The 23921-nt window shown below is 40.6% G+C and overlaps 1 protein-coding gene across 1 annotated transcript; it reads left to right on the forward strand.

Moving 5' to 3' along the window:
- Nucleotides 1-116: 116 nt before the first annotated feature.
- Nucleotides 117-22937, forward strand: SH3BGRL2 (SH3 domain binding glutamate rich protein like 2). Its single transcript, XM_052646082.1, has 4 exons — nt 117-164; nt 1269-1454; nt 18605-18685; nt 22905-22937. Exons 1-4 carry the CDS (start codon nt 117-119, stop codon nt 22914-22916), a joined length of 327 nt encoding a protein of 108 aa, XP_052502042.1. The 3' UTR covers nt 22917-22937.
- Nucleotides 22938-23921: the final 984 nt, after the last annotated feature.

Here is a 23921-nt window from a genome sequence, read left to right on the forward strand (position 1 = left end):
TTATTTTCTGTGTTGGGAGGTCTTTCTAGCTGCTTCATTTCTCAAAATGATTCTTTCCTTTGGCCATTATAACATTTACTTCACCTCTTAATTTTTTTTTTTTTTTTAATGGCTGCATGTCGGCTTTGCAGGATCTTGCAGGATCTTCCCTGGGGGCTCAGACGGTAAAGCGTCTGCCTACAATGCGGGAGCCTCGGGTTCGGTCCCCGGGTTGGGAAGATCTCCTGGAGAAGGAAATGGCAACCCACTCCAGGACTCTTGCCTGGAAAATTCCATGGACAGAGGAGCCTGGTAGGCTACAGTCCTTGGGGTCGCAGAGTCGGACACGACTGAGCGGCTTCAATGTCATGTTCAATGTCTGTCATTAGTTACCCAACCAGAGATCAAACCTGCATTGTCGGCAGTGAGAACATGGAGTCCTAACCACTGGACCCCGTGGGAATTCCCTTGTTTGGCTTTTATGCATGTTTCCCAGAATCATTTAGAAAAAGCACACCTGTTTACTCATATGTTTCATATGCTGTGTTGAAGATACTGAATATTGTCACCCCATCTTGGTTTGTTAATACATACCTTAAAAAACAAAGATTTATAACAGTTGGAAAACCTGGCACAGGTGTTTGCAGCTCTTCAAGAGCACACCTGACCCCTGGTGACTGGAAGGAAACATAAAGATCAGAGAAACAAGAAGGGTTAAGAAAGGGAGTTCAAAGTAAGGTGGTGCTTGCTGTTCACTCTCATCTTAGAAGTGGAGAACATTTTCCTCTTGTGAGTTGATGAAAGAATGCTTTGATGACAGCTATGGAATATCTGAAAGAGGCTGCTGGGGGGAATAAAAATGTGGCCACTCCCAGGAATCAATGAAGTGTCAACATCTCAGATGGGCTATATATGGTTTTCAAATGGTTGGGGGCACAGGGGGTCTTTGTGACTGTACCTGTCAACTTTGAGGGGTGGGAGGGGGAGTGGTTATGGCCCCTAGGAAGCTAAGTGAATCTCCCACCTCAGACCTAGTCTGTCCCTCCCAGACCATCTGAGATGTGCCCCAGAATTCTGTGCAGAAATCACTGTGTCAGGGCTTACTTAGCCATCCGCTTGATAACCAGGGAGTGGGTGGTGTGTGGGGTCTGCAAAAATCACCTCTTTTTGGGGGGAGGGGTGGCTCAGGGGCCTTTGACAATGAGCAGTCAAATCTAGTTCACATGGGAAACTTGTGCATATGGTTTCAGAGGAGCATTTCTCCTTATGTATTTGTCTTCTCTCTGCAGATAAAGAAGAAACAGCAGGATGTGGTTAGATTTCTGGAAGCCAACAAGATAGAGTTTGAGGAGGTGGACATCACAATGTCAGAAGAGCAGAGGCAGTGGATGTATAAGAACATCCCCCCGGAGAAGAAGCCTGCTCAGGGCAACCCTCTGCCGCCTCAGATATTTAATGATGACCAATACTGTGGAGTAAGCAGCTGGATTGTTCCCACATCATTTCTTTGCCTGGGGTGCGGTTGGGATTTTTCAGTGCAGGCTGTGACCTCCTCACCTAGTACCTATCCAGGTCCACAGATCTAACAGAGAGTGAAGTTATGTGGGCGTGTGAGTCCAAGGTCACAGGCTATGTCTTCCTGTTTGCTTTGAGACAAGGGGATGGGAAGAGAAGCTGTGTATATGCGTGTTTATTGTGTTCTACATTTTAAAGCATATTTTTTGATTCATACATTCTGGGGGACAGAATGAAAAGGGTATGTTCTTAAATGTTTATTTCTCAAAAACTGCTAATACCTGATTATAAGTCAGCGCTTTGCTGTTTGATGATCATGAACCAGGTGGATCATTGGTGGTGGTGGTGGTTTAATCGCTAAGTCATGTCCAACTCTTGCACCCCAAGAGCCTGCCAGGTTCTTCTGGGTCATTATGAACAGCTAAAATATAACAGATGCCTTCTTGCTGTTTGTGGCATTCAGAAAATGAAGGCATTTTTGACTAATTATGTATTTTCCTTAGGTTAAAAAAATTTTTTTTGAGAAATTTCTCTAATGAGTAGTTAGGATTTGCTTTCTGCCAGTACTCTAAGTACGTAAGTCAGTGTTTCTTTTGAGACCTGCATTGCAGTTCTCTAAGGATGGCCTGGAAAGAGGGAGGGGCTACAATGTGAGGGTACTTAAGGTGGAGTAAAGAACTGGGTTGCCGCTAGAATGGAGAAACAGGGTAACAGTGCTTTAGGTGGCTCAAAAGGAAACAGGTCTCCATGAACATGAGAGAGAATGAGATGTTGAAACATAAAGCTGTAAAGATGGTGCCCAGCGTCTTTGCATGTCATGAAGAGAAAATTGAACCTGGTGCTAGACACTGATTTGAGTTCAGTACCATTTTGTGTTGGCTTGACACCTTTGGAAAGTCACTTATCTCTTTATACCTCAGTTTTCTCATCTTTACACAAAGGATGATAGTATCTATCTTACTTCCCAGGATATTTATGACTGTTTCTAAAGTACTCCTAAAATTCTATACCCAGCCAAATTACCACTCAATTACAAGACCAGAATAAAGGCATTTTCACAGCTGCAGAATTTGAGGAACAGAATCCAACAAAACCACTGGATTTTTGTTTTAAGTTTTCTTGCACTGTTTAACTAATAGCTCTCTTTTATTTTTCAATATTTACATGTTCATTTGGCTGCACTGGGTCTTAGTTGTTGCATGCGGATCTTCCATCTCCATTGGTATGTGCGGCATGTGGAAACTCTTAGTTGTGGCATGTATATGGGATCTGGTTCCCTGACCAAGGTTCAAACCTGGGCCCCCAGCGTCAGAGTATGAGTCTTAGCCACTGCACTACCGGGGAAGTCCCTAGCAGCTTTATTTTGAATTGTACAGTTTACACAAATTTTCAACTAATATCTCATTTTGGCCTGTAGGCATGAAAGTATTGATACATTTTCTAGTAATCATGAGTGGGATATACCCTTGGTTACCATACACTTTCCCAATAAAATATGTGATCATGACTCAAAAAAATCCACAAAAATAGTGACCTTTATTCTTATATAATAATGCAGCTTATTTCTTGTTGATGCTGCCTCTTCAGACACTGAAGTGTGACCATCCTCTGCTCTCAACTTGTCTCTCCATTTCTCTACCCACTTGCTGCTTATGTGGTTCAGGACTGTTGGCGTCTCCTAGTTTTATTTTTGAAGTGGAGTTGTTTTTAATCCTTGTTGTTTCATAGCCCTGTTAGGAGGAGGCAGGTAGAGACATCTTTGCTTTGTCACCATAAAAGCCAAAGTCTTCAGGGCCCTTTTGAGTAGAGGAATGTATTTAAAGAATAAAAAGGAATGTGATGTGGAATAAAGTTAGTTCCTTTTCTTTATTTTCACTTCGTCATGACTTTCTAAATCTCTGTATATCTTTGCCCTATGGAGTCTATGGAGTTTTTTTTCATGTGGACTGGCAGCTGGCTAGAGGCTTCCATATTTATCAGCTGTGCCCTGTAAGAGGCATCTTCTCTGCTAGAGCAGAGTCAGTCCCGCGGTGGCAGGCAGTGTTGTGCGTGCATTCTGTCTTTATAGTCTGTTCTGGCAGCAGTTTTGAAGACAGTGTCTGCTTTTATCGAGGTCCAATAAATTCAACTTTGAGAAAAACAAAAGAATTAGAGGGCATTGAACCATGGCTTCATTCAAACCACCTGCTCCTGTGCACCTTTCTTTGCCCAGTGACAGTTGATGAGTGGTCTTATCTAGTTGGATAACCTGTGGAAACCTGCAGTATTGCAAATGACAGGCTCCAGTAAGCATGAAGATTCTCCTGTTTCCTAAATTGGCTGGAAATTTTACTACTTTGTTTTAAATTGGATGAGCTAGGCATGTGAGACATTCATAGCTGCTAAGCTGTTTACTAACCAGTGTGGACAATTGCCCTCTCTCTCCTTTAACACTTGAAAATCCTGCCTTTAGCCTTTGGAATTTCCCACCAAATGAAAGCGTCCTGGCATGGCTTCTTCCCACCCTAGATCTGGACATTGAGGAAATGATGCAGAAATAGCATCAGTTGGAGGTGGCTCAGTGAGTATCAGGGAGTGATGGGGCCAGGTGTAACCTGGCGGCTGGACGCTGTATGTTTGGCGCCTTAAGGAAGCTGGTCCTGGGGTTTGGCCTGGATGTGTTCTTGGCTTCCCAGACGTGGAAGTTCCTCTTGTTTTCTAAACTGGATCTCCAGACCTAATATGGATTCTGAGTTCCCCCTATACCTTTATATATTTCTTTCAAGTTTCCAGTGTCTGTTTCATTTTGTGGGTAAGAACACTTATTGACGCAGACTGGTGGTTCTTTCTATTTCCCTGAAATGTCCTACCACGAGCAAGATTCTTCTCTGGAAATGAAGTCCTAAAGATCAGCATCCCAACATGTAGGCTTTTCTTATTTCAGAAAGCTCAGATCCTCATGTTCAAGGTTTATACTCTGTTCTCTGTCTGTGGAACTGGCATGTGTGGAATGCACCAGAAATGAAAATGCACACATCTGCACAAAATGAAAACATTTCCTCCCATTTCTTTTCTCCCTCCCTATTTAGAAGGAAGGAAAAAAAATAAAAGATTTGGATTTCTTTATATTTTTTTTTCTTAAAAATATTTATCATCAAATTTACTTTTTTTGTTGTTGTTTTTGCACCACTCGGCATGTGGGATTTTAGTTCCGCAACCAGGGACTAAACCTTTGCCTCCCGCAGTGGATGCACAGTCTTCCCCACTGGACCATCAGGAAGGCCCCCAAATTTACTGTCTTAACCACTTTTAAATGTACGGTTGAGTCATGTTATGTATCTTCACAGTGCTGTAAAACAGGTCCCCAGGATTTTTCATCTGGCAGAACTGAGATTCTTATCCTCATTAAATACACCTGTTTGTCCTCTATCATTGTAGAATGATAACCATCATTCTACTTTCTATATCTATTGAATCTGACTAGCTTAGAGACCTCCTAGAAGTGAAACCATTCAGTCTTTGTCCTTTGTGCTACGTGAAAGGACATAGCACAGTGTCCTTAAAGTTCATCCATCATGTATGTCTTCATCCTAACAAAATACAGCAGACTGGGTAGCTTACGAACAATAGAAATTTATTTCTCAGAGTTTTGGAGGTTGGACGGTAAGGGTTACACTAGAGCTGGGTTCTGGTGAAGGCCCTCTTCTGGGTTGCAGATTGCCAACTTCCTGTAGTATCCTCTTGTAGTGAAGGGGTTAGTGGAGCTGTAATCTCATCCAAGAGGGCTCTGCAGACTTAATTGCCTCCTTTGGGAATTGGTGTTGCAATGTATGAATTTTGAGGGGCTTCTGTTGTATGTGTATGTCACGTTTTGTTTTTCTACTCATCCGTGATGAAGATTGGGTTGCTTCTGCCTCTTGGCTATTGTGAATAGTGCTGCTATGAACATGGGTTTTCAATATCTCTTCAAGGTACTGTTTTCAGTTCTTTGGGATACATGCATAAAAGTGGAATTGCTGCATATCATATGCCAATTCTGTTTTGAATTTTTTGAGGAACTGCCAAACTGTTTTTCACGGTGGTTGAACCATTTTATAATCCCATCCATAGTGCACAAAAGTTCTAACTTCTCCATATCCTCACCAACACTTGCTATTTTCTGTTCTTTGGGGGTTTTTTGCTGTTGTTGTTTTTGAGAGTAGCCATCCTAATGGGTATAAGGTGATATCTTGTTGTGGTTTTGATGTACATTTCTTTGATGATTAGTGATGTTGAACATCTCCTATACTTTGTTTTCTGTTTGTATATTGTCTTTGGAGAGATGTCTATTCAAGTCCTTTGCCCAGTTTTTAATTGGGTTATTTGACTTCTTGTCACTGTGTAAAAATTCTTTGTATATTCTGAATATTAACCTCCTATCAGATATGTAATCTGCAGATATTTTCTCCCATTCTTAGGTTGCCTTTCACTTTTCTTGATTGTATCTTTTGATGAACAAACTTGGTAAGTTTGATACTGACTCGTTTGGCTGTTTTTGATTTTGTCGCCTGGGCTTTTGGAGCCATACTCAGGAAATCATTACTTGCCAAATGCAGTGTTATGAAGCTTTTCCCCTATGTTGTCTTCTAGAAGTTTTGTAGTTTGGGGGTCTTATGTTTAGGTCTATAATTAATTAATTTTTTGCGGATTTTTTTATATGGTATAAAAGGGTCCAGCTTCATTCTTTTGCATGTCATTATCTAGTTTTCCTATTACCATTTGTTGATGATACTGTGCTTTTCCTATGGAGTGATCTTGATGCTTCTGTTCAAGATTGTTCGACTATATATGTGAGGGCTTATTAATTTATTTATATTTTGGACTCTGTTCTGTTTCACTGGTCTATATGCCTGTCTTTATGCAGGTACCACACTGGTTTGATTACTGTAACTTGGTAATATGTCTTGAAATTAGGAAGTGTGATTTCTTTAACTTTGTCTTTCTTCAAACTTGTTTTGGCTTGAGATTTTGTATGAATTTTAGAATTTTTCCTTATTTCTGCAAAACAATATGCCATTAGAATTTTGATATGGAAATGCTGGATCTTTAGATTGCTTTCGGCAGCGTTGACATCTTGACGATATTAAGTCTTTCAGTCTGTGCACACTGGAGTCTTTTCATTTTACATGTCTCTGTTCATCTCTTTCAGCGTTGTTTTGCAGTTTTTAGTGTTCAAGTCTCTTACCTCCTGGTTAGGTTAATTCCTAAGTGATTTTTTTTTTTTTAGTGTTATTATAAATAGAATTATTTTCTTAACATCCTTTTCCAATTGTTGATTATTAGTGTGTAGAGACACAAGTGAATTTTATATGTTTTTTTCTTTTTGTCCTGCAACTTTGCTAAATAAGTTTATTAATTCTTTCATTTTATTAAAAAGTTGGGAGTTTGAAATGGGAATGCAGCCAAATTTTATTTGACTTGGGGGTCATGTTAACCAGTTTGTGGATCCGCCATCTAGCAGAGGAGGACACAGTGACCCTTCATGTAACTGAGATGAGCAGGTATGTGTTTGGCTAAGGATGCCAATACTTAGAATTAGGTTATGGGTGAAGTGCGGGAGAGAGATGAAGTGACGTGGAATCTGTGGCTAGAACTACTCATGTAGCATTCTGTCTAATGAAGAGAGGGCAGTTCGGCTAAGAGACAGATGGCAGACTTTTGATTAGTTTCCATGAGGCAACCTATAAAATTATCTATTGTTTTAAAACTATTGAATTACTTTTTTTGCACTTTTAGATCTTACTTGCAAAATATTAAATTTGTACCTAAGCATTGGGTGTATTGCTCACCAGATAACATTACATTAATGCTGTTGACCAGTTTTGTTTGAGTAATGATTTGAGGGGCAGCTGTGACTGCCTTTTCCCATATTACCTTGCTTACTTGGAGTCTGAGCGTAGATGACAGATAGGGTAGGCTTCAGGAGGCACAGAAATGCTAAATGACCAGCAGTGGTTCTTTGTGGAGTCTCCTCCGCTTTTCTTTGTTAGGTATGAAAGGAAACGAGATATGTCAGCATTTTCTAACTGTGGGTAGAGGCTCAGAAGCACACTAGAATACCTAAATGTATGCAGTTGTATTGTTCCCAAGTGCAGTGTTTATGTAACTTTTGAAAAGATTGTCTCTGCATGATATATTTTAGAATCTTTTCTGAAACTGAAGAACCAACTCCTTTAATTATTAGTTTTACAAATCCCTACCTCATACATGTAATTTTATTTTAAAAAAGGTTACACACACACGTACATATAGTCATCCCTGACCAACCTAGATAGCATATTAAAAAGCGGAGACATTACTTTGCCAACAAAGCTAGACAGCATATTAAAAAGCAGAGAATTGACTTTATCAACAAAGGTCCGTCTAGTCAAACCTATGGTTTTTCCAGTAGTCATGTTTGGATGTGAGAGTTGGACTATAAAGAAAGCTGAGCGCTGAAGAATGGATGCTTTTGAACTGTGGTGTTGGAGAAGACTCTTGACAGTCCCTTGGACTGCAAGGAGATCCAACCAGTCCATTCTGAAGGAGATCAGCCCTGGGATTTCTTTGGAAGGAATGATGCTAAAGCTGAAACTCCAGTACTTTGGCCACCTCATGTGAAGAGTTGACTCATTGGAAAAGACTCTGATGCTGGGAGGGATTGGGGGCAGAGGATGGGGACGACAGAGGATGAGATGGTTAGATGGCATCATCAACTCAGTGGACATGGGTTTGGGTGAACTCTGGGAAGTTGGTGATGGACAGGGAGGCCTGGTGTGCTGCAGTCCATGGGGTCGCAAAGAGTCGGTCACGACTGAGCGACTGAATTGAACTGAACTGGCCTCTGCAGGGGAGTGGTTCCAGGACCATGAGGGAGCATACTGTATCTACCATTTTGTGTCTGGCTTTGTTTCTCCAACAAAAATAGCTTCCATGTCATTGCAAACTTAATTTTTTAGACGTTGCATATTATTTCCTTGGATGGATTATTAGAGGGCTTCACTGGTGGCTCAGATGATAAAGAATCTGCCTATAATGCAAGAGACCCAGGTTCGATTCCTGGATTGGAAAGATTATTAGAAGGGTTATTAGAACTTAGTTAATTATCATCTGTCCTCCCACCTGCCGTGGGCTATTTGGTTTGTTTTCAGCAATTTGAAACAATAGTTTGTTAACTGGCAAACCATTCTAATCTCCTAGCTCATGGACCCCTTCATGACCTATGCTTCCTAGAGTTCAGTTGCAGTCTCATTGGAGAAACATAGAATTAGCTTTTCAAGTCTCCTTCAGGAAAATTAAGCATATTGTCTGGCACAATGGCTTAGAACTTAATGAGGAGAGCAGCTTGGCCCCTGTTGAAGTCCAGTTGTCTGCAGTAATTATGAGTTAATAGGATTTTTGTTAGAGTCAGTACGAAAAATAAAAAGGAAAGTTAAAATCCAGTTGTCATCATCCACAAGATGATGGCAACTGTCTCTGTAAAGTATGGATGTTGTTTATATAGGTTCAAGGCTACAGCATCCGTGGATGTTATTTATCTGGGTCCTAGGCAAAGCCCTGAAAGTCACCCCACGCCCGTTTTCCTCATCTGCATACTCCCTTGATTAACAAGGCCTGTGATTTTTACCTTCTACAAAATTCTGTCCTGTTTCTCTTTCGAAGCTCTGTTCAGATGGGACTCGTCGACTCTCTCTAATTAATTAGGACACTGGTTATTCCCTATCCCCCGTATCGTGCCCCAAACTTGTGCCTCATTACTCTCAACATGACCTTTAGCACTTAGAATTTTTTTTCGTGACTTTGCCTTCAACCAGTCTCTGAGTTGCTTGTGCTCACCCTCAGCAGACTCCGTGGCATATTTATCTTAGTACCTGGTACCTACGAGAACACTAGGGACATAGAGCATATTAACAAAAATTGGTTCTAGGAATGGGTGAATAGCTCCACAGATGTTTTCACTCAAGCAAGTGGCTAACCCATTCTGTTGGATCTTGCCCTGTCAAGGTCCTGAGCATTTTGCATTCCTGTTTATTAATAAAACTCAAAGCCAAATATCTCAAAAGCAAGCATATTGAACTATCTTCTAAATTTTACAATGACATCTATTGGGGAAATCACCTCTGTTAGAAGCTCACCTGCACCACAGGTAGAATTTTCTTAGGAACCTTTTGATCTGAATTTGAAAATCTATATTCCAAGGTTTTCTGTCTAAAAGATCAGAGATCTAGTCAAGGGGAATCTTTTTCTTCAAATGTTCTACCGTAAATGATCTAATGCAACATCCTTACAGATACTAGAGGGTGGAGGGGGGAAGGGTGATATCGGTCCCTCTTTATTACTGGATGCCCAGAAGCATAGCATTTTAATTAGATATTCTTTTCAGTTTTCTGTCTTCTGTATAACCCTGTTTTTTATTCTTCTCTCTATAAATGTTTAATCTCCCATTTTCACCTCGCTGAGATGTTTGTCTCAATATTCTACAGTGACACATCCCTGCCACGTGTCCTTCATGAAAACGATGGCTTGTGCTCTGAATGTTGAACATCTCCATCCGTTCAGGGCACCCCAGTTGTATGCTTAGCAGTGTATCTTAATAGATATCCAAACTGGCGGTTTTCCTTTTGTTAAATTTTTTCCTCTTTTCTGAGCCTACGCAGTTAAGGAAAAGAAAACAAAACTGAAAAGCACTAACACCATGTTAATATCAGTGTTAAGATAATAAAGTCTGTCGACAGGAGGGTCCATCGTGAAAGGTGAGTCTCCCCCAGATTCCCAAGATACAGCCTCTTTTATGAGATAGGCTGCTTTGTGATTTGAAGTTATCACCTCTCTGAAAACATAGATATAGAGGGATAGAGAAACACGAAGATATGTTTCTCTCATCTGTTTCTATGTTCTAGATACTAGAGATACTAGTATCTCTATTCTTTGATTTTAAATTGGACAGTATTTGCTTTTTTCTTTAGAGGATGAGAAATTGGAATTCATATAGCTTCTCTCATTTCTCGCCCATTTTGATTTACTAACGCATGCACACACATCCTGTGGGTACACACATATGGCATTGCTAACGTTTAGAACAGTGACTTGTCTTCTGTACTGTAATAACTATTCTATACCATGGAAGTATGTTACATTTATATTGTTTTACACATATTATTCTCTACAGAACTGTTTAGTTATGTTAGCAGTTGTAGTGGAGGGTATATAATCCTTTTTTATTAAATTCCTGTGGCTTAAAGAATGACTTTATTAATGAGAGATTCTCGTAACTGACTTTAGCCTTTGCACTTACTCTTCTGGGTATTTATTAAACTTTTATTGCTGGTTGCCTTTGCTATGTTTAACACAAAGTTTTTTCCCCCCCCGGTTTCAATGGGCACTTGGGTAGGTGTATTTGCTTGCTCTGCCCTCTTGTATCAGAGCAGTCAGAAATGTTAAACGTAAGTTAGGAATCTTAAATCTTTAGCTTTGGGCTTATTCATATTTTTGGTATTTGGCCTAAAAGTTGTTGAATAAAGCTATTTTAGACAATTGCATCTTGCCTGTCCTCCCAGGATTGGAGCCGTCAACTATTTTTTCCTTCTATATCAAGATTTCGCAAAATAGACTATAGCATTAATGGTCCTTAACCACTGAATGAAGACTTTCTGCTCAGAGGCTACTCTCAGACTTGAAAGAAATTTCAGGAAGAAGTCTGTGTGCATTTGGAGCAGCAGTAACTCTTGTAGTCTTAGCAAGACTGTTTTAAAAGAATGTCTTCTTTGGGGTAAACCACATTCTCTTTGGCTCATTTAGAGGTGGTTGCTGCCACTGTTTCCTTATGGGCCACGTGTTGTTTGTGCTCCCTGTGGCCTTCTGTTTGGAAAGGCCCTTGGCGTGTAGAAATAATACGGGTTTGTCACATAATTGTCATCGACTTAGTGTGGGAAGCGATCCCGCTTTTCAGAGTGGCTGCTGTGGGTTTTCCTGGCCATTCTCTTAGGGAACACTTAAAGGGCAAAGAACTTTAAGGCCTTTGTCTCAAATGCTTGTCCAGTCCATAATAGTCTAACCGTGGTGAACGGGTAATGTTCTTAAGTAAGCTCTGTGGATGAATGAAACTATTGTGAGCTCTACCTGTTGTAGATTTTATCATGAGCTTATAAATGTCTCTAACATTGGTTTTCACTTGAAAAGCAAACCCAAGTATAGGTAATGGAAGCTTTTCTCCCCCTTTTTCTTAACAGCTGTTTAAGCTCTATTCTTCTTAAAATTGCAGCATTTAGATAAATATCCCATTTGTAACTGCTCAGTTATGTTGATATCTTTATAGCCCAGAATTTTTTTCTTTCCCTGAGTAGTTGGTACTAGAAGCAGAGTGAATTTTTCAGCCTTTGTTTTAAATGTACCAGCTTCTGAAACTAATGGTTTTTTTTTTTTCTCGTATATGCTTTATGTACTTGTACTTTTCTCCCAAGGTGATGTTAACTGATTATTATATTCTGTAGTCACAGGAATGTGCAGTTTGCAGATGCGTATTTACAAACACTTTATAGAGAGTGTTTTTGAGTGTAAGAAATTCAGCAAGCCCATTTAGAAACTTTATGGTGAGTTTTAAAAATGCGATGCTTTTAACTTTTGCAGTATAGGCCCTAGTGTGTTTTCTTTTCAATAGAAATGAATTTTGTTAAGAAAGCCAATCTTTCTCTTTTTTTGGTGAATGCCTAAGGCCATACTATAAAAACTTCTGTCTTAATAGGAGGTGATTTTAAAATTTCGAATACTGTTTTACTCAAATTAGATCATACTATTTAGTTTATTATCTCTAAAAGAAGGTATTAAGAAGATCTCAATTTTAAATTATCAATCACTTACTCTTTGTCTCAACATGACAAAGAAAATAACTTCTTACAATTCAAGATTCATCAGAGCGCTCAAAAGCTTTTATATGTCAGAAGGTACATGTTTTACATAGTGATTTAAAATCTATAAGTAACTTAGAGTAGAAATAGAACTTACTCAAATTACATTACTAGCATGAGATTACCTAAAACATGATCTGTTGGTCATTTATTAACAGACACAGCTTCTCACCCTCTTTGCCTGGTGTGTGTCAGGTACTGTTCTCACATTGACTTTTAAAAATAGTTTCCTTTGAATTATTTTGCTTTTAAAGTTAATTGCCAAATTTTGTATTCGTCACTCCAGAAGAAATTAATTACCTTAAGTGACAATTTCTAAACTGTTGGCAGCATTTGATTTAATATTCAGGTCAGAAGCCCTCTGGCCAGAGTGTGATATGTTAAAGGTTCATAAACTAAAAGTAATGGTTATAACTTTTATAGCAGAAATACAGTTTAAGAGAATTTTTTATATAAATACGTAATGTTGCCGTTCTGAGATGTCTAAATGTCTGACATTTCTAAATAACTTTGGCTGATGACTATTCTTTGTTGATGACTGATCTAATTTTTAAGAGTAAAATAGTATTAGAAATTTTAAAATCACCTCCTATTAAGAATAGTGTTGGTTCAGTGTGGTTAAATGGATCGTTTATAATGTTACATATTTTTCTGTATGTGTACATAGGCTGTCTTGTTTTATATGTATGAAACTCGCTTGTGAGAGGTGACTTTATTTCTAGTTTTGTGATGTGGAGAACTGTAATCATTTTAAGATTAAGGTTTTTAATATAAACGCTGAAACCTGAATTAAACATACTAAGTCTTGTTGTAACTTGCCTTTTAATCTTCTGCATGCACTATATTTTCATGTTAGCACTTTGGTCTTGAAAGAAAATTCACACTACATCTGTAGAGATTGATTTAGGCACTGTTTCTTATTTTTCATTTTTTATATTATTAGTTTTTTTTTTATTCCTCTGTTTTCACACTGACATCAGAGATTATTCATTACGTAGAAACAGGCAAAAAGGTCTTTCTGAATTCAAGAGCAGGGATAACATTTTAATAACAAAGTCACTAGTCCTCAATTTTTTTTTTTCCTCTCACTTTTGGCCCTTCCCTTACCTGTTCTGTTAAATCTGTTTCCTGTTCAGAGAGGGGTAAACTCTTCAAACAGGTATTTTCTAGGAACTGGAATACGTGGGCTAGACTTTACATCTGGACAGCAGCTGACAGCCCTTTTAAGAGCAACTTCACTGAATGCGCCATCATTCTATCGAGTTCTGGAGCCTCAGGGGGCTTTGGTCGAGTCTGATACAGAAGTAAGAAGCCGTCTGAGGAGGTTAAATGAGTTGGTCGCTGTGGTGACTTAGATAGTAGGTTGTCTGCTTGTATGTACCACTCAATTTCCCAGAAACGAAGGTGTGACAGACGCTGGTTTGGTGCAGGTAGAACCAGAGCCATTGTGATGGAGTGGACAGGAGTGGGCAGGCTGGAGATCCATTTTGGAGGAAGAGTCGATCATACTCGATTGTGGAGCTGATGTAGAAGGTTAGGGAGAGTCAAGAATTACAACAGCTGTCGCACAACTCTCATACAATCCCCTCTTCTCCCCAAGGAGCAGTCAGTCTTGAAGGAGAGGACTTAAGTGGATATGATCAGATTTGCATTTGCTTTCTGTTAGGGGTTTTGTCCTTTAAATCGGGGGTATAGTTGCTTTAGAATACTGTGCTGGTTTCTGTTGTACGGTGAAGTGAATCAGCTCTGTGTCCACATATATGCCCTCCCTCCCGCCCCCCACCCCATCGCAACCCGCTAGGTTACCACAGAGCTCCGATTTACAGCTTTAAAGGATAAATACATGCTCACTTGAGAATGACTGGGGGGATAGGTTGGACTGGAAGATGGTTGGTGTGTTGAGCTGCTATTGCAGATGTCTGCTTGACCGAGGGCAATGAGACCGATGTAGAAGAACAGAGAGGTTGAAAGGATATGTAAGATAGTTACTGGTTGAGGGAAGAGCGGAGCTCTCTGACGCCTCGGTTTCTGACGGGTAGAGCCTGTTAGGTGGCGAGGCCACTCTTCTGAGAAGTCTGGCTTGCGGGATAGAAGGAAGAGCATGAATTGCCATTTAGAACCATTATGTTTAAGAGTCTATGAGCAGGGCTTCGCCGCTGGTCCAGTGGTTAAGAATCTGCCTTGCAGCACAGGGGACACCAGTTTGATCCGTGGTTTGGGAAGACAACACATGCCACATTGTGGCTAAGCCCACGAGCCACAAGTATTCAAACCTGCGCTTTGGAGTCCGTGCTCTGCAACAAGAGAAGCCACCGCAATGAGAAGCTTGCACGCCGCAACTAGAGCCCACGCAACAACAAAGACCCTGAAATAAATGCATAATGTTTATTAAAAATAACTAAATTTTATCTCTTTAAATAACTAAATTTTAGTTATTAAAAACAAATATTGTTAAACAATATTGTTTATTAAAATAAACAATATTGTTTGTTTATTTATTAAAAATAAACACCTAAATTTATCAAGTAAATTATTTATAATAAATAATTAAATAATTTTTAAATTAAAGAAAAAATATATTTTAACGAGTCTATGAACAGTTGCTTACTTGGAATCAGAGTTGATAGGAGAATCAGAGGTAGGGATCTGAATTTAATTAGAACCACGGCTTTGAGTGAGATTCCATAAGGGAAAGAATTTAGATCAGATAGTGGCAGAATATGGTGTGGAGAGAAACAAGTCCAGCGGTTTTCACATGGTAGACATCTTAAAGGTTGGGATAAGCTGGATGTAGTTTAGCACTCGTCCTCCTGTTACCACACTGAATATAAGCGGCAAATGATCAGGTAGAGAAAGTACGTGTTGAGGATTATTTCCTAAACCAAGGCCAGTAAAATGCTACTCAAGTATTTAGAACTACCTTTGTTACAAAGACTATCAATAACAACATTTTCAGTTCATGGAATTTTGCCTAAATTCTACATCAAATTGAGATATAATTTTTATTAAAAGTTTTCCGTGAAAAAAAAATTCTATGAAATCTATAATACCTAGAGTCATTTGAAACTTCCAAGTGCTCCATTGAGATCTTCTTCACTCAGTGTCTCATACAGTTTCTCAAATTTAACATTTTGAAAGTCAGCTTCAACCTTATCCTCAAACCTGCTTTTTCCCTCTGGTCTTTCCCTTTAAGTCACAAAGCTCAGACCTTCTTTAATTTTTTTTTTTCCAAAAAAAAATTTTTTTTTTTATTGAGCTATAGTTTTTACAATATTGTATGTTTCAGGCGTACAACAATGATTCACAATTGTTAAAGGTTCTACTCCATTTATCAGTTCAGTCAATTCAGTCGCTCAGTCGTATCTAACTCTGCGACCCCATGAACTGCAGCATGCCAGGCCTCCCTGTCCATCACCAACTCCTGGAGTGTACCCAGAGTCATGTCCATTGAGTCAGTGATGCCATCCAACCATCTCATCGTCTGTTGTCCTGCCCTCCTCCCACCCTCAGTCTTTCCCAGCATCAGGGTCTTTTCAAATGAGTCAGCTCTTTGCATCAGGTGGCCAAAATATTGGAGTTTCAGTATCAGTCCTTCCAGTGAACATTCAGGACTGATTTCCTTTAGGATGGACTGCTTGCAGTCCAAGGGACTCTCTAGAGCCTTCTCCAACACCACAGTTCAAAAGCATCAATTCTTTGGCACTCAGCTTTCTTTATAGTCCAACTCGCACATCTGTACATGACTACTGGAAAAACCATAGCCTTGACCAGATGGACCTTTGTTGGCAAAGTACTGTCTGTATTCCATTTATGCTGCTGCTACTGCTGCTAAGTTGCTTTAGTCGTGTCCCCTACATACAAACAAGTTCTGTTCTGAGAACACGGTCATAAGTCCAGTATGTTCAGGAGTCCAGCGGAGTTAGCCTAGGTACCCTGCTAACACAGTCAGCTTTGTACCGCTTCTTCTATGCTTGCTTCCAGACATCCTGTGCCTGGAATAAAGATACTGTACTTACTGTACTTTGTACACAGAAGCACATACAAGTACACAAAAGCACAGCCAGTTGTAGAGGGTGCACACTCAGGACAGTGTATAACCAGACATGTGAACTTACGTGATTGGACATGGAAGCATACATTCGAATCTTTGAAAGTTCACAACTTGAAGGTTCGTATGTAGGGAGCTTACTATATAGATCATTCTGCTTGCTCCCTTATTCAGAACCCGCACATGATTTCCTTTCGTGCTTAAGGTAAAATTCAAAATCTTTCTCTTGCTTTCTAAAGTCTGGCACATGCTGATCCCAGTCATAACTGCCAGCTTTGCCCTTCCTTGGTGTTATTTCCTATCCCAAAGGCTCCTATCCCAGCCCCTCACTTATCTAGTTCTGTTGATTCTAAAGAATTTCAGCTTTAAACTCCATTTTCCAAGGAAGTATTTGCTGAAGAGTCTCCCTCTTTAGAGGTGTTTCTCCTTCTTGGCGTGGTCAGGGAAGGCCGCTCTTTGGGGTGACTAGCCTCAGGGGTAATCTGAAATGACAGCAGGAGTGATTGCTCCAAGATCTACAGAAGGAGCTGTGCACGCATCCCTGGGGCTGGGATGACTGGGCACAAAAAATCAAGCTGCCTGCAAGCAGATGAGACTCAACTTACTAAAACACTTGGACAACAGAGTCTACGCAAAGGCAAATCATTTAAAGATTTTTCATCCACCGAGGCCTGCTTTGCAAGAGGCAGATCTCCATTCTGAGTCATCGACTCTCATTTAGATTCCTAGACAGGTTTCAAAAGTGTTTGTAATGCCATTGACCCAGCTCAGCAGCAGCTTCATTAGGGCTCAGTGACTCATGTACAGGGTGCCCCATACCTGGTTTCCTCTTGGGCAAGAAGCATCGTAGAATACAGAAAGCGTTGATTTCAACACCAATGAAACTTGGGCCCAAATCTCAGTCCTCTTATGCATCGGCTGTCGACCTTGGGTGCCATAATTCTTTGCTCTGAGCCAGTTTCTAACCTGGTGGTGGGGATTAAATAATACGCTGGACTTCCTGGTGGTGCAGTGGTTAAGAGTCCTCCTCGGCAAGGTGGGATGGGGGTGGTGGGCTGGGGATGGGACGGGGGCGGTGGAGGGATGAGTTCCCTCTCCATTCCCGGAAGATTCCACATGGCGTGGAGCAGCTAAGTGCATGCGCCGCAGCTACTGAAGTCCAAGCTACCTAGAGGCTGTGCATCGCGATGAAGAGGAACCCTCGCATGCTGCTACTAGAGAAAGAAGCCCATGTACAGCAGTGAAGACCCCGAAAATTAAATTAATAATTTTGCAAAAACCTCTCCCATTAAAAATTATGAAATAACCTTTGAATGATGTGGTGATGATAAGACACCGAACCCAAAGCAAATGCCCACCACTGATGCTGGTCATTGTCTGTTTGCAATGTTTATCCTCTGCATAAAGTGACCCAAGGGACTTATGTCAGATTTTAAGACCCCCCGACCACCACCTTCACATCAGCTTAGCAACTGTATAGTATTTTACAGGCAGACTCTGGAAAAGAAAACAAGTAATGAAAACATTGGGCAGAACCCCTTGATGGCTTCTCTCTCAAAAGTAGGAAGAGAAAAGGGATTCTGTGTCTGAGGCAAAGATAAATGTTAGAGAGAATATTTCTTCCTTGAGGTTTTACTTGATCTTTTTTTTTTTTCTCTCTGAAGACATAGTCTCAAAGAATGTGGAGAAACTTCAAAAGCAGAATAGAAGCATGCACATTGACACACGGAAACCTTTACAACTTTTCTGTTCATGCAGTGATTTTTTTTTTTTTTTAAGCCCTACATAACAAAATATCAAGAGTGGAATTGGGAGACTGCCTTCCAGATTGAAATGCTTAAGTAAAAATCTTGGGTCAGAGTGACTCCACACAAATAAATGTTAGTTTGACACGCGAGTCAGCATGTTCTGACTTCCTTTCTGTTGTTGATGGTTTACATTTTAATTCCTGTCACAGGCTTTGGATTAAAAATGTGTTGCCTTCATCATCATGCTCATATGTTGAGACTCAAACAGAGCAAATCCAGTGGATTTATGTAGCTTTTCCCTGGCCTGGATGGAACAGCAGTACATTTTTTATTGACATAAAGACTTTGTCAAAAGCACCAAGTACAAAGATGGTTGTTTGCTTTTGTTTATTTTCTGCTTCTCCTTTTTCTAGGATTATGACAGTTTTTTTGAATCCAAGGAGAGCAACACAGTCTTTTCATTCTTAGGCCTGAAATCACAGTTGGCGTCAAAGGTAGGTTAATCTTTTCTTGTTTTAAAATGTAATTTTCTTGAGTTGTTCTTAGGGATTGAGGTAAAAGGAGTGTATGGCTAGTCTTCCAGATTTTCAGCTTTTGCTTTCTCAGGGGCACAGTTAGGACTGCCCAGGGTAAAGCCACATAAAGATGCCTTTTTTTTTTCTTTCTTTCTGTCTCATTTTTAACTGTTGCTATACATTAGAATTTATCTTTATTTAAAATTCAGTTTATTCATAATTTGGACTTCCTTCTTCCAAGAAAAATTTAAGGTAGCCAAAAATCATAGGTGCTTCTTACTTTAAAAAGTGCAAGCTCACATTACTTTACGTTTTTTTGAAAAAGAATCAAAGCCATGCTTTTAAGGTCTTCTCCTATTTAAGTCATTTACATTGGAAAGGACATGATTTGCAATAACAAATGGTCAACCTTGAAAACAGGGTAATTCCCAAACTAGTCCAAGTGTTTTTGAAACCACTTTATTGTGTCAAATGTCTTTTAGAAAATGTAAAAGCCTCAACCTTTTCTAACATTTAGAACTATAGATGATATATATTATTGTAACTTTGTAAAGCACATGAATTCATTTTCAAAATAAAAAATACCATTTCTTTGTTAAATAAGGTAATATTTTTAGTGTTATTTCCCCTTCAGAAAATACTTTTTTTTTCTGATTATGAAAATAGCCTAGACTCATTCTAAAAAATTGGGAAAAGGCAAAATGTGTAAAATAGAAAATAAAAAGTCACCAGAGAAGACCACATGAACATTTTTGACGTATTTCCTTGCAGTCTTTGTGTACATGGCAGTGGAGCTTTTGACTGTATTTCAAATTGAGACCGAATTCTAAAGCATCTATTTTTAACACTGAGTTGAAATGAAACAGCATTACTGGGAAACTTTGATGTCTATAAGTAATAGGCCTTTTGAGGCCACCCGGGATCTGTACCATTTCTGGAACACCTGTGGGAGGAAGGCAGAGACTATCAATAATATAAATTACATCCCAGCACCTGTAGTTCCTCGCCAATGTGAAACTGTGCTTTGTTATACATCAGTAAGTCCACAGATGGTGGTGGGTGGTTTCTGTGCACATGTTTTAAACAGAGGCAAAACCCACACATAAAATATTTAAAGGCTCTTAAAGCTATTTTTATAAAGATAGAACATTGGAATCCTTGGGAAAATGAAAGTATTTTTATAACGTGTTTCATACAAAGATATTAAACAATCCAGATTTATCTTCAAAGAACTGGAAAAAACTGGGATAAGAGCAGTCTAATGGATGCATGAATCCAGTGGACAGTGTCTGTGCAAACATCTTTGAAAAATACTGTGTGCTTGCCATCTTTGTTCTCATTTTCCCCGAAGATGTAGATTCTTGTGAGATTCTGTGGGCTGGCTTTTTTTACTCTTTGAAAATCTTTATATTCTCTTAGAAAGTTTTTAGGAAACCTATGATCTGTAAAATATGCATTCTCCCATAACTTGTGGTCGTGGGATTAAAGTTGGTCTTATGTTTTAAATGTTCTAATGGATTTATAATTTACATACCGTACATTTCACTTGTTTTTACAATTCAGCGATTTTTGGTATATTTACAGGGCTGTGTAACTATCACCACAGGCATAGAGCTCATTTATGTACTTTTGGCCGCTCCGCATGTGGGATCTCTGTTCCTAACCAGGGATCAAACCCGTGCCCCCTGCATTGGGAGCATGGTGTCTTACCCCTTGGACCACTAGGGAAGTCCCAAGGTTGGTTTTGATGCCATTGAGGTTTGCTTGATTTCAGGAGACCATCCCATCAGCAGTGAGGGCTCTGGGCATCCCCACCCATTCCGACCCCCATTTTCAGACTCCTGAGTGAATCAGACGTGAGCAGGAGCCTGTGGAGCCCAGGCAGAGGGCTGTGGTGCAGTGTACGTGCTGCTCCCATAAACCAGCCAAGGCCTTAAGCGTTAATAGCAACTCATACTTCAGCTCCGTAGGAGAGAAGTGCAGGTATCTCTAAGAGCAAATCAGCATCTCCCCCATTTCTGGTTTTTTATGTGTGCTCAGTGCAATCCCGAGGACTGTAGCCCTCCAGGCTCCTGCCCTTGGGATTTTTCTGGCAAGAGTACTGGAGTGGGTTGCCATTTTCTCCTCCAGGGGATCTTCCCGACCCAGGATCATACCCGTGTCTCCTGCATTGGCAGGCGGATTCTTTACTACTGAGCCCCCTGGGAATCCCTATTTATTTTGTACCTTGGTAGTAATTCATTATACAGTCTACACTCTTAAGGCCTAGATGGAGCTTTCATGGGTGTAATACACTATACGATGGAGCCTCCTTTCCTGTCTTTCCTACCGTCTCTGCAGCACAAGCACATGAAAGACAGGGTAGGCTAGCTCACCGGGGGAGAAGGCAATGGCACCCTCCTCCAGTATTCTTGCCTTGGAATCCCATGGACGGAGGAGCCTGGTGGGCTACAGTCCATAGGGTCTCGAGGAGGCGGACACGACTGAGCAACTTCACTTTCACTTTTCACTTTCATGCACTGGAGAAGGAAATGGCAACCCACTCCAGTATTCTTGCCTGGAGAATCTCAGGGATGGAGGAGCCTGGTGCGCTGCCGTCTATGGGGTTGCATAGAGTTGGACACAGCACCCCACTCCAGTATGCTTGTCTGGAAAATCCCATGGACTGAGGAGCCTACCTACAGTCCATGGGGTCGCCAAGAGTCGGACATGACTGAGCGACTTCACTTTCACTTTTCACTTTCGTGCACTGGAGAAGGAAATGGCAACCTACTCCAGTATTCTTGCCTGGAGAATCCTGGGGACAGAGGAGCCTAGTGGGCTGTCATCTAAGGGATCACACAGAGTCGGACACGACTGAAGCAACTTAGCAGCAGCAGCAGCCCACCAGGGGACGTAAAGATTCCATTAGCATCTGATTGCTCCGAGGAACAGTGAGGGGAGAGAAGCTCAATAGGAAAAGAACATTCAGCACCCGGGTGTAGACACTGGCCAGTGTTAAGAGTGGATGGGACATAGGACGGTAGAAAGTGACAGAGTGGTGGCCTGCAAGGCTACTGTCCCATATAGAGTGTGTGTGTATATGTGTGTGTGTGTGTGTGTGTGTGTGTAATGGGATGATATATAGTCATGCTTCAGAATAAAATTTAATTACATTAAAGAAAAAAACGTCCGTGCAGGACAGACATCCAGAGCCAGTGTGCCTGCATAATAATGAATATGTTGGACACCACATTTGCTTCCAACTTTTTGCATTCTTAGTAGTGCCCAGAAACATCCTTGTAGCTACTGACACTCTGCTCATATACGTTTTTAAAGAATTCAAGTGAGTTGCTGATACTTAAAATACTGATTTCCCACGTTTCTCTCTTCCTTGAATTGTCCAAACCCTAGTTGGGAGTGGGGGAGCGGGGGCACACCTTCCTATGGATATCTGGAGGTCCCTGTGGTACCTACTTATGAGAAAAGACCTTTTCACGAATAATCTTCAAAGGAAATCATCAACCTCATTCTCATAATAGACTCAAAATAGAGCCTGAAATGGAATTTTCTGCTTTTGGATCTCCCCCATTCAAGGCTGATTTTGAAAATGTGTAGCCACCAGTAAACCCTAGGCACTGAACCAACAGGGGGCTCCTCTCAGAGCTCCCACCCCCACCCACACCAGTGGTCAGCCATCCAGCTGTTGGGTCATGGTGGCTCCTGGGGGATTGGGGTATCAGCTGGTCACCAGTAGGTGTGGTGGTGTCCCCCTGGGTTACCCTCTGCGGGGCCCCTGAGTGAGCTAACTGCCCCCCACCCTGCTCACTCAGGTGCAAGAGGCATTTCATCAGTGTTGAAAACAGGTGGCTTCCTTTCCCCTTTTCTATTTGGCAGGTCAGGTGGGTATGACTTAAATCTGGGCTCTGATCCTGAGACCTAGGATTCGCTCTTACCCATCACACGAGGGTAATTATTATGGTTTCCAACCTCTCTGTTCCCTGGCATTTCAGATATCACTGCCAGGGTCCAGTGGGTAAGACTCTGTGCTCCCAGGTCAGGGAGTGGGGGTTCAACTCCTGGTCGGGGAACTAAGACCCCATGTGCCGCATGGTGCGGCCAATAAATAAATGAATAAATAACATAGATCACTGGCCAGGGTGAATTTCTTGTCCATGTAATGCAATAACTAGCCTTTTTTTTTTTTTTTAATGAATAGGCAGAACCTTAGCGAAGACAAGTGGAAGAGATGGAGATGCATTCCAGAGTCCCCTTTGGTACTCGGCGCACACCTGCTTACCTAATGCATCACTGTGACAGAAGCACATGCGTTATCAGTAACTTTGCTTGCCATGGAAAAGGTGTTTGGGAAAGACTTGGGTCTAATGGGATTGCATGATTGCTTTAAACCAAATCAGGACTGTGGTGGGTTTTTTTTCTTATTTTCAGAATTACCTGCAGTTGCCTCACTTTACCCAGAGGAACTGTCACCTGTTCCAGGTGTGCTTCCTGAATGACTGAATGATAAGCGGGTAGCACCATCAGAGAGAAAATACTGGATCTGCCCTGGTTTGTAGTTGATGCCAGGATTGCTCAAACCTGCTTCTCTTCTAACTATCTAGGTGATATCCTTGAAATTAGTCTGCCAGGCTTTTAGAATATTTTGATCAGAAAGAAAAATAGCAGTGTTGGTTGACAAAGGGCTGAAGGTCTTTGCTGCAGAATCACAAATATTCCAGTGCTTTGTCATAACTGTAGAAAAAATTAGGTGCTCTAGCCTCCTTTTGGTGATGGAAATTCTTACCCCTACAAATCCTCCAAGCTCCTCCTGATGTGTCCAGAAATCATAGTTGATTACAGTATATGATCAGAACCGAGTTATAGGGATGAAAAGAATTGCTATTTTGAAAAATACATGCTTCTTTATCTCTTGCAAGGGGCAAGTCTCACTTAATGCATAAGATTGCATAAAAGGTATATTTCAAGAGGTGTACTAATTAGATAGTAAATTTGTAGAGGATATTATCTGACTCATATCTGAAAGCATTTCAGCTCTAGCAACTTAGTATGCATAAGTGCACATATATTTTTGAATGCAGCTCCCCTAACTAGTAGCTGCTTATATATTTTGTGAAAGGATTATATTTTTTGAGAAAGGAAGATCTTGGTTAGATGTATTTTGGGAACCCTTGATGAGGCATATTAAAAATAATATTGCTATACATTTTAATTTTTT

This window comes from Budorcas taxicolor, chromosome 9 (assembly GCF_023091745.1).
Source record: "Budorcas taxicolor isolate Tak-1 chromosome 9, Takin1.1, whole genome shotgun sequence".
NCBI lineage: Eukaryota > Metazoa > Chordata > Mammalia > Artiodactyla > Bovidae > Budorcas > Budorcas taxicolor.

Coding starts and splice junctions, on each gene's coding strand:
- SH3BGRL2 (XM_052646082.1), top strand. CDS start 117: ATGTCGGCTTTGCAGGATCTTGCAGGATCTTCCCTGGGGGCTCAGACG. Junction 165..1,268: donor CTTCCCTGGGGGCTCAGACG/GTAAAGCGTCTG, acceptor TTCTCTCTGCAG/ATAAAGAAGAAACAGCAGGA. Junction 1,455..18,604: donor ATGATGACCAATACTGTGGA/GTAAGCAGCTGG, acceptor TCCTTTTTCTAG/GATTATGACAGTTTTTTTGA.